The sequence below is a fragment of the Schistocerca americana genome, chromosome 1, assembly GCF_021461395.2.
Source record: "Schistocerca americana isolate TAMUIC-IGC-003095 chromosome 1, iqSchAmer2.1, whole genome shotgun sequence".
In the NCBI taxonomy this organism is placed as follows: domain Eukaryota; kingdom Metazoa; phylum Arthropoda; class Insecta; order Orthoptera; family Acrididae; genus Schistocerca; species Schistocerca americana.
The window spans coordinates 897560071-897572936 of record NC_060119.1 but is presented as its reverse complement, the minus strand read 5'-3'; the positions used below and the strand labels follow the sequence as shown (position 1 = coordinate 897572936).

The 12866-nt window shown below is 42.9% G+C and overlaps 1 protein-coding gene across 2 annotated transcripts in view; it reads left to right on the top strand.

Moving 5' to 3' along the window:
* The window catches only part of LOC124547440 (major facilitator superfamily domain-containing protein 6-like), a 323248-nt gene extending 314768 nt beyond the window's left edge, over window positions 1-8480 (top strand). For both annotated transcript variants that reach the window (XM_047125105.1, XM_047125106.1), the window contains exon 10: window positions 7241-8480. In XM_047125105.1, the coding sequence (XP_046981061.1) occupies window positions 7241-7896 (656 nt within the window). In that variant the 3' untranslated portion in view covers window positions 7897-8480. The remainder of the gene's footprint in view (window positions 1-7240) is intronic.
* Window positions 8481-12866: the final 4386 nt, after the last annotated feature.

Sequence of the window (12866 nt, the reverse complement as noted above, 5' to 3'; positions counted from 1 at the left end):
TGCTGGCGCCGAACTGTCCATCCTGAGCCGCGGCTTTATCTTGCCGACGCACTCCTTGCTGTGGTGGAGACCCACAGGTTTTTGGGTGTAGTTTTTGATGCCCGGTTGACTTGGCTGCCTCATATTCGGCAGCTTAAACAGGCGTGTTGGCGGCATCTCAACGCTCTGAGATGCTTAAGCCACACCCGCTGGGGCGCCGACCGATCTACCCTGTTACGGCTCTACCAGGCGTTAATCCAGTCCCGTCTGGATTATGGGAGCCTGGTTTATGGCTCAGCATCCCCATCTGCGTTGCGGTTGCTGGACCCAATCCTCCACAGCGGCTACGCCTTGCCATTGGTGCTTTCCGGACCAGCCCAGTGGACAGCATACTTGTGGAGGCGGGTGTCCCTCTACTGTGATTACGCCGCCAACGTTTGCTGGCTTCTTATGCTGCCCATGTTTTCAGCTTGCCCGGGCATCCTAACTATCGGCTACTATTCCCACAGTCGCACGTCCATCTTCCAGAACGCAGGCCCAGGGCTGGCTATACGATCGCGGTCCGCGCCCGAGAGCTTCTCTCCTGGCTTGGGGCTTATCCTCTTCCGCCTCCTTTCCGGGCACCTCTGCATACACCCCCGTGGTGTGTGCCTCGCCCTCGCCTTCAGCTGGAATTGGCACAGGTCCCGAAGGACTCAGTCCCTCCGGAGGCTTTCCGCCGCCGCTTTCTTTCCATCCTCGCAACGTATCATGGCTCTGGCTTTGTTTACACTGACGGTTCGATGGTTGCTGGTCGTGTCGGTTATGCGCTAACTCTAGGGGACCATTCCGAACAACGTTCCTTGCCAGCTGGCTGCAGCGTTTACACTGCTGAGCTGGTCGCCATTTTCGTGCCCTAGAGTATATCCGCTCCTGCTCAGGTGAGTCCTTCGTTATCTGTAGCGATTTTCTGAGCGGTTTACGAGCTCTCGACCAGTGTTTCCCTCGTTCCCGTCTGGTGATGGCTATCCAGGAGTCCCTGCGTACTCTTGCCTGTTGCGGTCGCTCTGTGGTCTTCGTGTGGACCCCAGGCCATGTTGGGATACCAGGCAATGAGAATGCTGACCGCCTGGCGAAAGAGGCCACCAGTACACCATCTCTGGACATTGGCCTCCCGGAGACAGATTTGCGGGCGTTCCTATGCAGCACAATTCTAGACCTTTGGGACACTGAATGGCGCGCCCTGCCTTCCCGAAACAAACTTCGGGCCATCAAGGAGCCTACCGGTGTGTGGCGCTCCTCCGTGCGGGTCTCTCGCATGGAGTCTGTTGTCCTCTACCGGCTGCGCATTGGGCACACAAGGATGACGCACGGCCACCTATTGCGACGTGAGGACTCACCTTTATGTCGCTGCGGCTCCGTTTTGACAGTGGTACACATTTTATTGGACTGTCCACTTTTAGCTGTGCTCAGGCAGTCGTTCGCACTTTGACACGCTCCCTGCCATTTTAACCGATGACTCTGCTATGGCTGACGTAGTTTTACGTTTTATTCGGGCAGGGGATTTTTATCATTTAATCTGAGTGTTTCTGTTTTCTTTTATTATTTTGTGTTGGTTCTGGCCTTTGGCCTACGATTTTAAACTGATTTTTTAACGTGTTTCTAAGTGGTTGGCTTTTCCTTTTTTATTTCTATGGTCGGCCAACCACTGTCACCATCTGTGTGATTTTAGTTCGTTTTGTCTGGTACAGTTTCTCTTGTTCTGTGTCGTCTGTGATCTATTCTGTTCATCGTTTTTATTCTATGTGGGTGTTTTTAGTATTTGGAAAAAGGGACCGATGACCGTAGCAGTCTGGTCCCTTTAATCCCACAAACCAACCAACCAACCACATTATCACCCACGCACTCGGCTCGTGATCACAACGTGACAGGTGTTACTCAGCTGGATATAAGCCACACTGCACCACGTCACATTTTCCACGAGGACCAGTTAGCTACAAATATTGCGAAAGGTAGTTGCAAAATGTTTCAGCAATATACAAAGCGGAATAGTATATCACGTAGTAGTGAACATCCCTTACAACTAATATATCCCAAACAAATGACAAAACATGAATTGAAAGTTTAAAGATGTTTTAACAATAGCAGTGCCGATAGCTCGGACTCTGAATTAAAGAACTGAGACTATTTTCTTCATCTCTTACAAAACAATCACTGGCAAGTGGCAAGCGTTACGAAGTGTAACTCTGTTTCCAGAGATAGAGGTAGCCACAAACACCCCCTCCGCCCAATCTCCTACGTACGGAACTGAAACTTGGTAATTACACTCCTGGAAATTGAAATAAGAACACCGTGAATTCATTGTCCCAGGAAGGGGAAACTTTATTGACACATTCCTGGGGTCAGGTACATCACATGATCACACTGACAGAACCACAGGCACATAGACACAGGCAACAGAGCATGCACAATGTCGGCACTAGTACAGTGTATATCCACCTTTCGCAGCAATGCAGGCTGCTATTCTCCCATGGAGACAATCGTAGAGATGCTGGATGTAGTCCTGTGGAACGGCTTGCCATGCCATTTCCACCTGGCGCCTCAGTTGGACCAGCGTTCGTGCTGGACGTGCAGACCGCGTGAGACGACGCTTCATCCAGTCCCAAACATGCTCAATGGGGGACAGATCCGGAGATCTTGCTGGCCAGGGTAGTTGACTTACACCTTCTAGAGCACGTTGGGTGGCACGGGAAACATGCAGACGTGCATTGTCCTGTTGGAACAGCAAGTTCCCTTGCCGGTCTAGGAATGGTAGAACGATGGGTTCGATGACGGTTTGGATGTACCGTGCACTATTCAGTGTCCCCTCGACGATCACCAGTGGTGTACGGCCAGTGTAGGAGATCGCTCACCACACCATGATGCCGGGTGTTGGCCCTGTGTGCCTCGGTCGTATGCAGTCCTGATTGTGGCGCTCACCTGCACGGCGCCAAACACGCATACGACCATCATTGGCACCAAGGCAGAAGCGACTCTCATCGCTGAAGACGACACGTCTCCATTCGTCCCTCCATTCACGCCTGTCGCGACACCACTGGAGGCGGGCTGCACGATGTTGGGGCGTGAGCGGAAGACGGCCTAACGGTGTGCGGGGCCGTAGCCCAGCTTCATGGAGACGGTTGCGAATGGTCCTCGCCGATACCCCAGGAGCAACAGTGTCCCTAATTTGCTGGGAAGTGGCGGTGTGGTCCCCTACGGCACTGCGTAGGATCCTACGGTCTTGGGGTGCATCCGTGCGTCGCTGCGGTCCGGTCCCAGGTCGACGGGCACGTGCACCTTCCGCCGACCACTGGCGACAACATCGATGTACTGTGGAGACCTCACGCCCCCACGTGTTGAGCAATTCGGCGGTACGTCCACCCGGTCTCCCGCATGCCCACTATACGCCATGGCTCAAAGTCCGTCAACTGCACATACGGTTCACGTCCACGCTGTCGCGGCATGCTACCAGTGTTAAAGACTGCGATGGAGCTCCGTATGCCACGGCAAACTGGCTGACACTGACGGCGGCGGTGCACAAATGCTGCGCAGCTAGCGCCATTCGACGGCCAACACCGCGGTTCCTGGTGTGTCCGCTGTGCCGTGCGTGTGATCATTGCTTGTACAGCCCTCTCGCAGTGTCCGGAGCAAGTATGGTGGGTCTGACACACCGGTGTCAATGTGTTCTTTTTTCCATTTCCAGGAGTGTATTTTTTCAATCAGAAAACACTCTGCAAAACAAAATTGTGCTGATACTGTAACTGCAATGGTCTTAGTGTCTTTGATCTTCTCTATACTCCTGCAGATAACTGACCTGAATATGTATGCCTCCAAAAATTAAGATTCAGCTGTTAGATCAGCAACTTTTTACTGATGCAGAACTTCTACACGCCATGGACGATACCTTTGTGAAATAACTAGAAACAGATTGTAGGAATTTTTTTTAAAAAGTTGGACTTAATAAACGAGGAATAATTGCAGATCACTAAGATTTTATTTCAGAAAGTAAAACAACTATGAATTTTTGTAAATCCTCCTTGATATGTTCCTCCGGCTTAGGCAGGTTGAAGGTCCTACTTACCAAGGAAATAACTGCCTAGCTATTTGTATTTATTATTGTTGTTCAGATCCAACCGACGCAAAAATAGTTTTTATTTCTTGTCGCTCAAACAGATTTTACTACTCCTTTGGGATTGCTCGTGGATGCACTACACTGAAATTAATATTAATAGTTAGAGCTTCTGCACTATCGTCTTTCTCCATTTACACGTTTTAAAAAAAATTGCTTTCGGTTAAGTTTTCGTCATATAGGAAGTTCTGCAAAACATATTGCCAAGATTAGATTCCCTGAGGCAAGTTTAACTTGCTTTCAGTTCTGTATTGTGGCTGTTGTAGAACAAAATACTGACACAGGTGACAAAATGAAGAAGAGAATGGTGTAGTATAGCTACAGTGCCATTATTAATGACGGACTAAAAGTGTTCCCATTGATGATGAATCATATGACTCTTATAACAAGTTGTGTTGCATGTGTTCTACGTAGTTCCACCGAAATACCAGTTCCTATGTAGGAGGCAGTGCATTGTGGAACTACAGGACTTGGAGCTTCATAGGAAATGGAGATACCTGAACCTTGTGGCTAGTATTAACATATTAGGAAAGAAACGAACGCCAAAACAAGGCTCAGTTATAGTGCGTGTGCGAATAATCTCGATATGAATACAGAATTTGCACAACTGATTATACTGTCACTGACTTTGCATTAAAGGGATTTCGTATAATTGTGAGTCGTGAAAATAACTGTGTAAACTACCAGTGCGAAAGTTTACAGCTCTTATCACTTTTATTCCTGATAACAAACCCATTCCGCAATTTTCTTTTAATTTAGGCATTGTCACAATAGCAGCTATTCACTCACATACGTCCTTCTCGTACGTTTCTCACAGTAACTGCAAAAGTTGAAGAAATTTCTTGATACAAGTGGCGTGTTTGAGAGACGGGGCCGCCATTTTGGTTCACAGACCTTTATGCTCCAAATTATATTAATTTTCTGTCTTGCGAAGCATAGGAACGTAGCTTCTCTTCTTCAGCGTCAAGATGGTGCGTGTTTGCTTTTCATGCCAGCGTGCGGACAGCTTCTCCGGAACGTGCCTCTGTTGTCGACTTCCCGCTCCTGCAGCTCGTAATAGGGCACTTGTAGCCAACTACCCATTCGTCAACCTAGCTGTAGTTAGTACATCCTCCGTCACGTACTGCAGACCCGTAGCCAAGCTCACTGTCGTAAATTAAGAAGACACACTCGTGCCTCTCATAAGAATCTTTCACAAGAGTCGTAAAGTCGCTATGCCTATGCTAAAATTAGCAATTCAGTAAGCAAGCAATAAGTTTGCAATACGACAGGAAATCTAACGTAAATAATGTATTGTTCCGGCAAGCACTTAAAAAATGCATATTTCTAGAGTTGAAAGATATTCGTTATGTATAGATAAAATTTTTGCATAAATTTTTTCCTGTAACTTTACTAAATAAAACATAATTTTTGCTTAGGGCATTTTAACAGCATCCCTACTTAAATCCAAAACGTACGTTAAACATCAAAACACCAAACTTCCTCGAGAATAAGTTTGGTTTAAAATGAATTACGTTCTAAAAATCTGTTTTTTGACCGTTATCCAAAATTTTCGGCTCATTGACCTATGAAATTACAGCAGTTACAGCAATTTAAAAAAACTTTATATGCGAAAAAAGATATACTTACTTCCATGAAAACTCCATAGAAAAGTACATGAAATAACTGCTGGCAATATAATGTTAAGGCGGAATTTTAGTTACGAAAGAAATAATGAAATATTATCTCTTGTGCGTAGTTTGTTGCTTGTACTCGCAAATGGAACGAATACCTATCACGTTTTACCTGTTCAAATCTCGGTCGTAAAGGCAATCACCAGAACGTAGCATACGAAGCTTCTGTCAACTTCTTCAGCTCTTCGGGTGAGCAGCTTCGTTAGTGTCACACTTATTAACTTGGGGCAGATACCGCTTATTCCTTTCACTCACTTCGCGGAAGACAGAAATGACGGATTACCAATTGTGTAGTTCATAAAAAGAAATATCTGAAGATACTGAACATTATAAATAATTCTGAATCAACTCATTAAAGTTGCCTCTGTTATCATCGCCAACAATTAGATATTATGTTAGCAGTAATGTTTATACAATCAGACTCTCAACGAAGTTGTACAAGAAAATATCTTGAAGGTAAAAAAAAGGAAATGTACAATCCGATGTTTTTGGGGTATTAATTCCGGAGACTGTTTAGCACCTTTCCACTCTAAAATATTCTGCACAATCTCCTTTGTTTCCACGTCACTACTGAAAACTGCTTCTGTATTTGAACTTTTGCTTATTGTGGTTAAGCCTTGCTCTCGCCTGCAACTACTATCAACCAAATTACCTCCATAGCTTTGATACCTCAGGACGAGTCCTGTCAGCCGATCTCTTATTTTCGTAAAGGTGTGCCACAAATTTCTTATCGTCCTATTTCGATCGAGTGTCTCTTAGTTACTCCAGTTACGCATCTAATCAACATCATTATTCTGTAGCACCGTATTTAGAAATTTTCTATAAATTTACTTTCATCGATTTACATAATTATGTGGACACACGTCTGTTTTGAAGACACGTGTTGCTCAGAATTTACCGAAATGACCTGAAATTGTACAGAGTGGCCAGAAACAGTCTGAAAAGCTTTTAAGGATGTTGCAGGTTAGCTTGTGCTGATAAATTAATACTAAGAAAAAATTAGATACGTTGCGCCAGTTCAATAAAGCCGTTGTGCGCACAAACTCAAGCGGCCCTTTCGGTTTCCTAAACCGGATCAAGAGGGCGGTACAAAAACTGGATAATGGGGTGTTTGTAGGATGGAACCTGAGTCAAAGGCTGAGTAGTCTCGTGTTCTATCATCTACGCTTTGAGAACAAATTGCACAAGTTGTATCTAGCAGGGTGCTTGAATTTGCGCGCGCAACGGCTTGACTGGCTAAATTCATGGTAATTACTACGGAAACGGTGCAACGTATCGAATTTTATTCTTAACAGTCATTTGTCGGCAAGACCTACCCTGGAACGCCTTTGCAAGCTTTTGAGACTATTTCTGACCACCCAGCATATTTTTGAGCCAACAAAATCACACATACAAATGTTGATTTTGTTTGTTTGTTTTGTGACTCGGTTTGTTTCCGCAGGCAAGGGAGCTGGCAGTCTGGTAGGCGGCTACCTGATGAAGGGGATCGGGACGCGACCCACTTACCAGGTGTTCGCCGCGATGTGCGCCGTCGTGGGCACCTTCTACTTCTTCTTCAACAAGTTCTACCTGCGTCGCCGACCGCAGGTCGAGGGTAATGACATCATCAAGGACAAGATAAAATTCATGGACGGTGGAGAAAAAGGATTTGGGAAATCCAAAAAGAACAAGAACAAGGAAGCGGCCGCTTTTGCCATTGAGACTTCGCCTATCAACAAGGACACGTCCAAAAGCTACTCCGCCAATGAGGTGGTGAACGCGAGCATAGCTGCTGCCAACTTCGATACGACGGCGCCTGCTGCCGCCGGCTGGAACGTCAACCACGCTTACGAAGATACGGAGGGGCGGAACGCCACCGAGCAGTGTAGTGACGTAAAGGAGAAGCCCAATGAAGTTGACGAGAACAGAAGTGAAGATCGAGCTGACGAGCAGCCGCCGGAAGAGTCGGGAAGTCCGAAGAAGGTTAAGGATGAAGAGAGCAGCGGATCACCCGCTAGCACCAAAGACGGTCACACCACCGAGGAAGAGGCGAAGACTGCAGCAGCAGCAGCAGCAGTAGAAGCTACGCCCCCGAGCGCGGAAGGCGACGCGGAATAGTGTTGAAGGACGCGACCCAACTGGAGCCAGAATAGCCGCTACCGTTGCCCTTAGCTGCCTGTGTCGGTGCGAGCAGGGGAATGACACTTTCGAGAGACCGCGCTCGTTCAAATGGAGGAGGACTTGTACGGAGAACTGGAGGTCACTGTTTTTAAGAAATGTGACTGCTAGGCCATGTGGCGTGCATTCTGACCAGTAAACTCTGACACAGCAACGTTTCGTTGTTCAGTATTCCTGTGACATATTGTAACATAACTTGTTGTATATAAACTTTTAGTTAGGTAAAAATATGTTTGACAATAAAGTTATTTTAAATTACACTAAAATGAACACTACGAAAGGGACAAAATGACATCAATAAATGATCTCTGTAGACTAAGATAGCGATTCTTGCCGTTAAAGCAGAGCTCAAAATTGTTCATTCCTGTTTGTATTAATTCTTCCACTTCATTCCTCTAAAGAGGCTGAATGTAGAACATTAACAGAAAAGGAACTATATACATTAGTTCCCTTTCTCAACTTGTTAGTGCGTGTCTAAGACCTGTAAAAAAAATATAAAATACAAATTCAGTTAAAGACGTGAACTGTCTCTCCCATTCTTTTCTCACTTTTATCCTCAAAAGCACATTATCAATCAAACTAACTCTGCAGCAGAATGCCACATGTCATTGCTCTGTCCACTACGCATAAAGCAGCGACGAAGACTACATCCACACGCACGGGTTCCCGGGTTCGATTCCCGGCGGGGTCAGGGAATTTCCCTGCCTCGTGATGGCTGGGTGTTGTGTGCTGTCCTTAGGTTAGTTAGGTTTAAGTAGTTCTAAGTTCTAGGGGACTGATGACCATAGATGTTAAGTCCCATAGTGCTCAGAGCCATTTTTTTAGACTACATCCTGTCGAAGTGACTAGGCGGTGACATTCCACGCCCGAGTAGTTGTTGACTCACTTCAAGCCAACAGAACAAGAATGACCAGCAGTTCCATATTTTCTTGCTGTGGGAATAGTGTCAGGTATGAAACAGAACTGAGGTTGAGCCAGGTTACGTTACACTTCACACACAACAGACATAAGGATTTGTCTGGTGATCGTGTTTAAATGATGTCACAGACCTCTAATATATCTAGGATCATACAATAAATCAATAACTGTGTGAAACTCGACAAATGGGTACTTTCTTTCCCTAAATAACTGCAGTTAAAGCGCTTTAAAATCATCAGTTCTTTCAGGGAGCTTGCTTTAAAGCCCTTGCCGTTAGGTGATAGACCCAGGAACATCATCGAATTCTTAAAATATGTAACTGTATCCCATACATCTAAATCAGGTAACTACGAAAAAAACCACGAGGTAAATGAAAATACTACCTTTCTTTTATTTTGATAATAAAAGTAGCTGTAGTAGATTTGTCTGTGGTGTTCATTGTGCATAAATAAAAACTGTCGATTTCCTTAGGGGTGTGGTCGAAGCTAAAAGCTACGTTGTAACTACGGCGCTTTTGGAAGTGGATTTAAAAACACAAGATTATTGACTTTCATCGCTTGCATTGTTTATATCGACATGTTAATTAGCACCAGATTTTACACTGTTTTAGCAAATAATGTTGGAAACGTAGCTTATTGTGCGTTCATTGCACTATATGGATCATGTTAAATCGTCATATTTTCAAGATGATCTTCAAGTAAACTGGACAACCTCATTTCTGGCAGTAAGCCTCAAACTGCAGTTAATACACTATAGTGGTGAGTATCCGACATGACTGCACACAGTACTTCAAATTGTTCGATATGTTGGAGGAAGCGATTACGGAGACTTGTTCCGTTTTAATACATTTCGGAAGAATCTGAGTGTAAGTTCAACACACGTTGCAATAGTCGAGCGGAAAACTAATTAAAAAAGGTGTGTGATTGTGTAAGTTGTGCAAGACCTGGAAACCATCTACGTAGCTATTTACATTGAGTTGTACCATTAGATCATCTGTAGTTAGTGACCTCAGTCACTGAGAAATATATTGACAAGTAGTCCTATCTGTGAAGGAGCTACTTTGATAGCATCAGAACCAGCAGAGGTCTACTGTGGTGGTGAAATAAGAGCGAATGCTAATAAAAGTTTCTGAGAAACGGTACGGTCATACATTTACTGACAAAAAAAACTTTTAGGCTGAATGCGGGAAAAGTATTTTAGTTTGTCAGTTTGACATGTGAATGAAGATGGTGGCGAAAGGAATCTTGTAACCAGCCATTGTCATATTAGCAACAGAATATCCAAATTAACAGGCTGATATAGAGGTGACAAAGATCCACTGGGGAATTTGCATGAGGACAGTCTGTACTGTTCTGAACAATTTGAGCGATCAAAATTCAGCTTACGACATGTAGAATTTATAGACGACCAATATATGGACATGACCAAAATTGGTTTATTTTTGTTACTTCTTAATTTAGACAAATAAAGGTATCGTACGTCAACCACTGATCTCCATAGACTGAATGTCGCTATTTTTTAAAACCGTAAAGCATGGTATAGTAAAACGTGCCGACTAATTAACCGATCTGCAGAGTACGAACATAAATGTAAAGGAGACCTTTGGTTTTCCTGGTCAGAACAGCATATCCCATCCTTAAATTCAATAAATAACCAATTCAAAATTCCATCTCAATGTCTCCTGCACCGAGCGCAATAACTTGAATACAAAATTAGCGAATATTAAGCAAGTTTCAGACCAAACAGGTAGTACCCAAAACTAATTTCAATTCTAAAACTAATTCTGACACTAAAAAAATTATTACAAATATAGTTTGTAAGTTCATTTAAAAAAAACGCTTATTAGTGAGTGGGCCCTAAGTCACTTCCAGATTCTGAAAGACTACAAACTTCAGAACAGATGCAATTGTTCGTGAAACCGTTAATGGTACAAAATCTAAGATCAAAAGAGACATTTCGGAACGTTTTGAAGTTAAAAAAAAGAATGAGACAAGGAGACGGACTCGCATTAATTTTCAGTTGTCGAGGAGATAGTAGTCAAAGTGTGGTGATAACTAAATTCGGAGCATCGCATTGACGGACGTATCAAATCAGGAAGAACCAGTATTTAAGATGCACTTGTTAGCTTTTGTGAACAACAAAATCGAATGTGTTTGCCAGTCAAATATCTGAGCAAAGCCATCCAAGGAAGTACTCTGGTTATGAAACTCGATGTCACAAAACTGAAAAAACTTTCAAGTTTACTAACGATGTCTACAATTAAAAAAATGCCTCTCAATGTGAACAAAACGGAGGCACAAAGTCATCAGACCGGTGTCTGTCTGAGCTTGAAGTACTGTTCTCACATTATAGGGAAAGAGAGACATTTAAGAAATCGAAAAGAAATCAGGTGCATTTGAGGTCCAAATTGGACTGAATAAGGAACACACAAAGAACAAAGATAAAAATATGCCAATATCTGTCAGGATACGAAAAAAAGAAAGCTATGATTCTACAAGAACATGAAAAGAATGGAAATAACCAGATTAACTAACTAAAACTGAAACCATGCAATGGATTAACAGAGTAAGACCTGAAGCAAGCACGAATAACACTGTGTAGGAGTCAGAAAACTGACGACTTGTCAGTTGGCATGACATAAACCCAAAAAGACCGAGACAGTTTGGTTGACAAGCAGAAGAAGCCATTTCTGTGAGAATGAAAGTGTGGGCAAAAAGGAATGCTATAAAAAACTCAGAAAATGCCCCTTGTGATCCACTGATGATCGAATAAGACCAAAAAAAGTGAATAATAATAATAATTAATAAATAACGAAATTAAAGTAAAGGAATTCAAGTTAAAACGCTCTCTTTAAATGGGAATAATCGATGATGATGATGATGATGATAATAATAATAATAATAATAATAATAATAATAATAATCACATCACAGCCAATACAGATTAAGCGTGGAATATACCAAGGAGATTCATTAAGTCCTTTCTGGTTCTGCCTTGCTCTGAACCCACTATCCAACATGCTAAATAATACAAATTATGGTTACAATATTACTGGAACATACCCACACAAAATCACACATTTGCTATACATGGATGATCTAAAACTACTGGCAGCAACAAATCAACAACTCAACCAATTACTAAAGATAACAGAATTATTTAGCAATGATATAAATATGGGTTTTGGAACAGACAAATGTAAGAAAAATAGCATAGTCAAGGGAAAACACACTAAACAAGAAGATTACATATTGGATAACCACAGCGACTGCATAGAAGCGATGGAAAAAACAGATGCCTATAAATATCTAGGATACAGACAAAAAATAGGAATAGATGATAGAAATATTAAGGAAGAGCTAAAAGAAAAATATAGACAAAGACTAACAAAAATACTGAAAACAGAATTGACAGCAAGAAACAAGACAAAAGCTATAAATACCTATTCTATACCAATATTGACCTACTCATTTGGAGTAGTGAAATGGAGTAACACAGACCTAGAAGCACTCAATACACTTACACGATCACAATGCCACAAATATAGAATACATCACATACATTCAGCAACAGAAAGATTCACATTAAGTAGAAAGGAAGGAGGAAGGGGATTTATCGACATAAAAAACCTACATTATGGACAGGTAGACAATTTAAGAAAATTCTTTCTAGAACGAGCAGAAACTAGCAAAATACACAAAGCAATCACCCACATAAATACATCGGCTACACCACTACAATTTCATAACCACCTCTACAACCCTTTAGATCACATAACATCAACAGACACAAAGAAAGTAAATTGGAAAAAGAAAACACTACATGGCAAGCACCCGTATCATCTAACACAGCCACACATCGATCAAGACGCATCCAACACATGGCTAAGAAAAGGCAATATAGACAGTGAGACGGAAGGATTCGTGATTGCAATACAGGATCAAACAATAAACACCAGACACTACAGCAAGCATATTATTAAAGATCCCAAT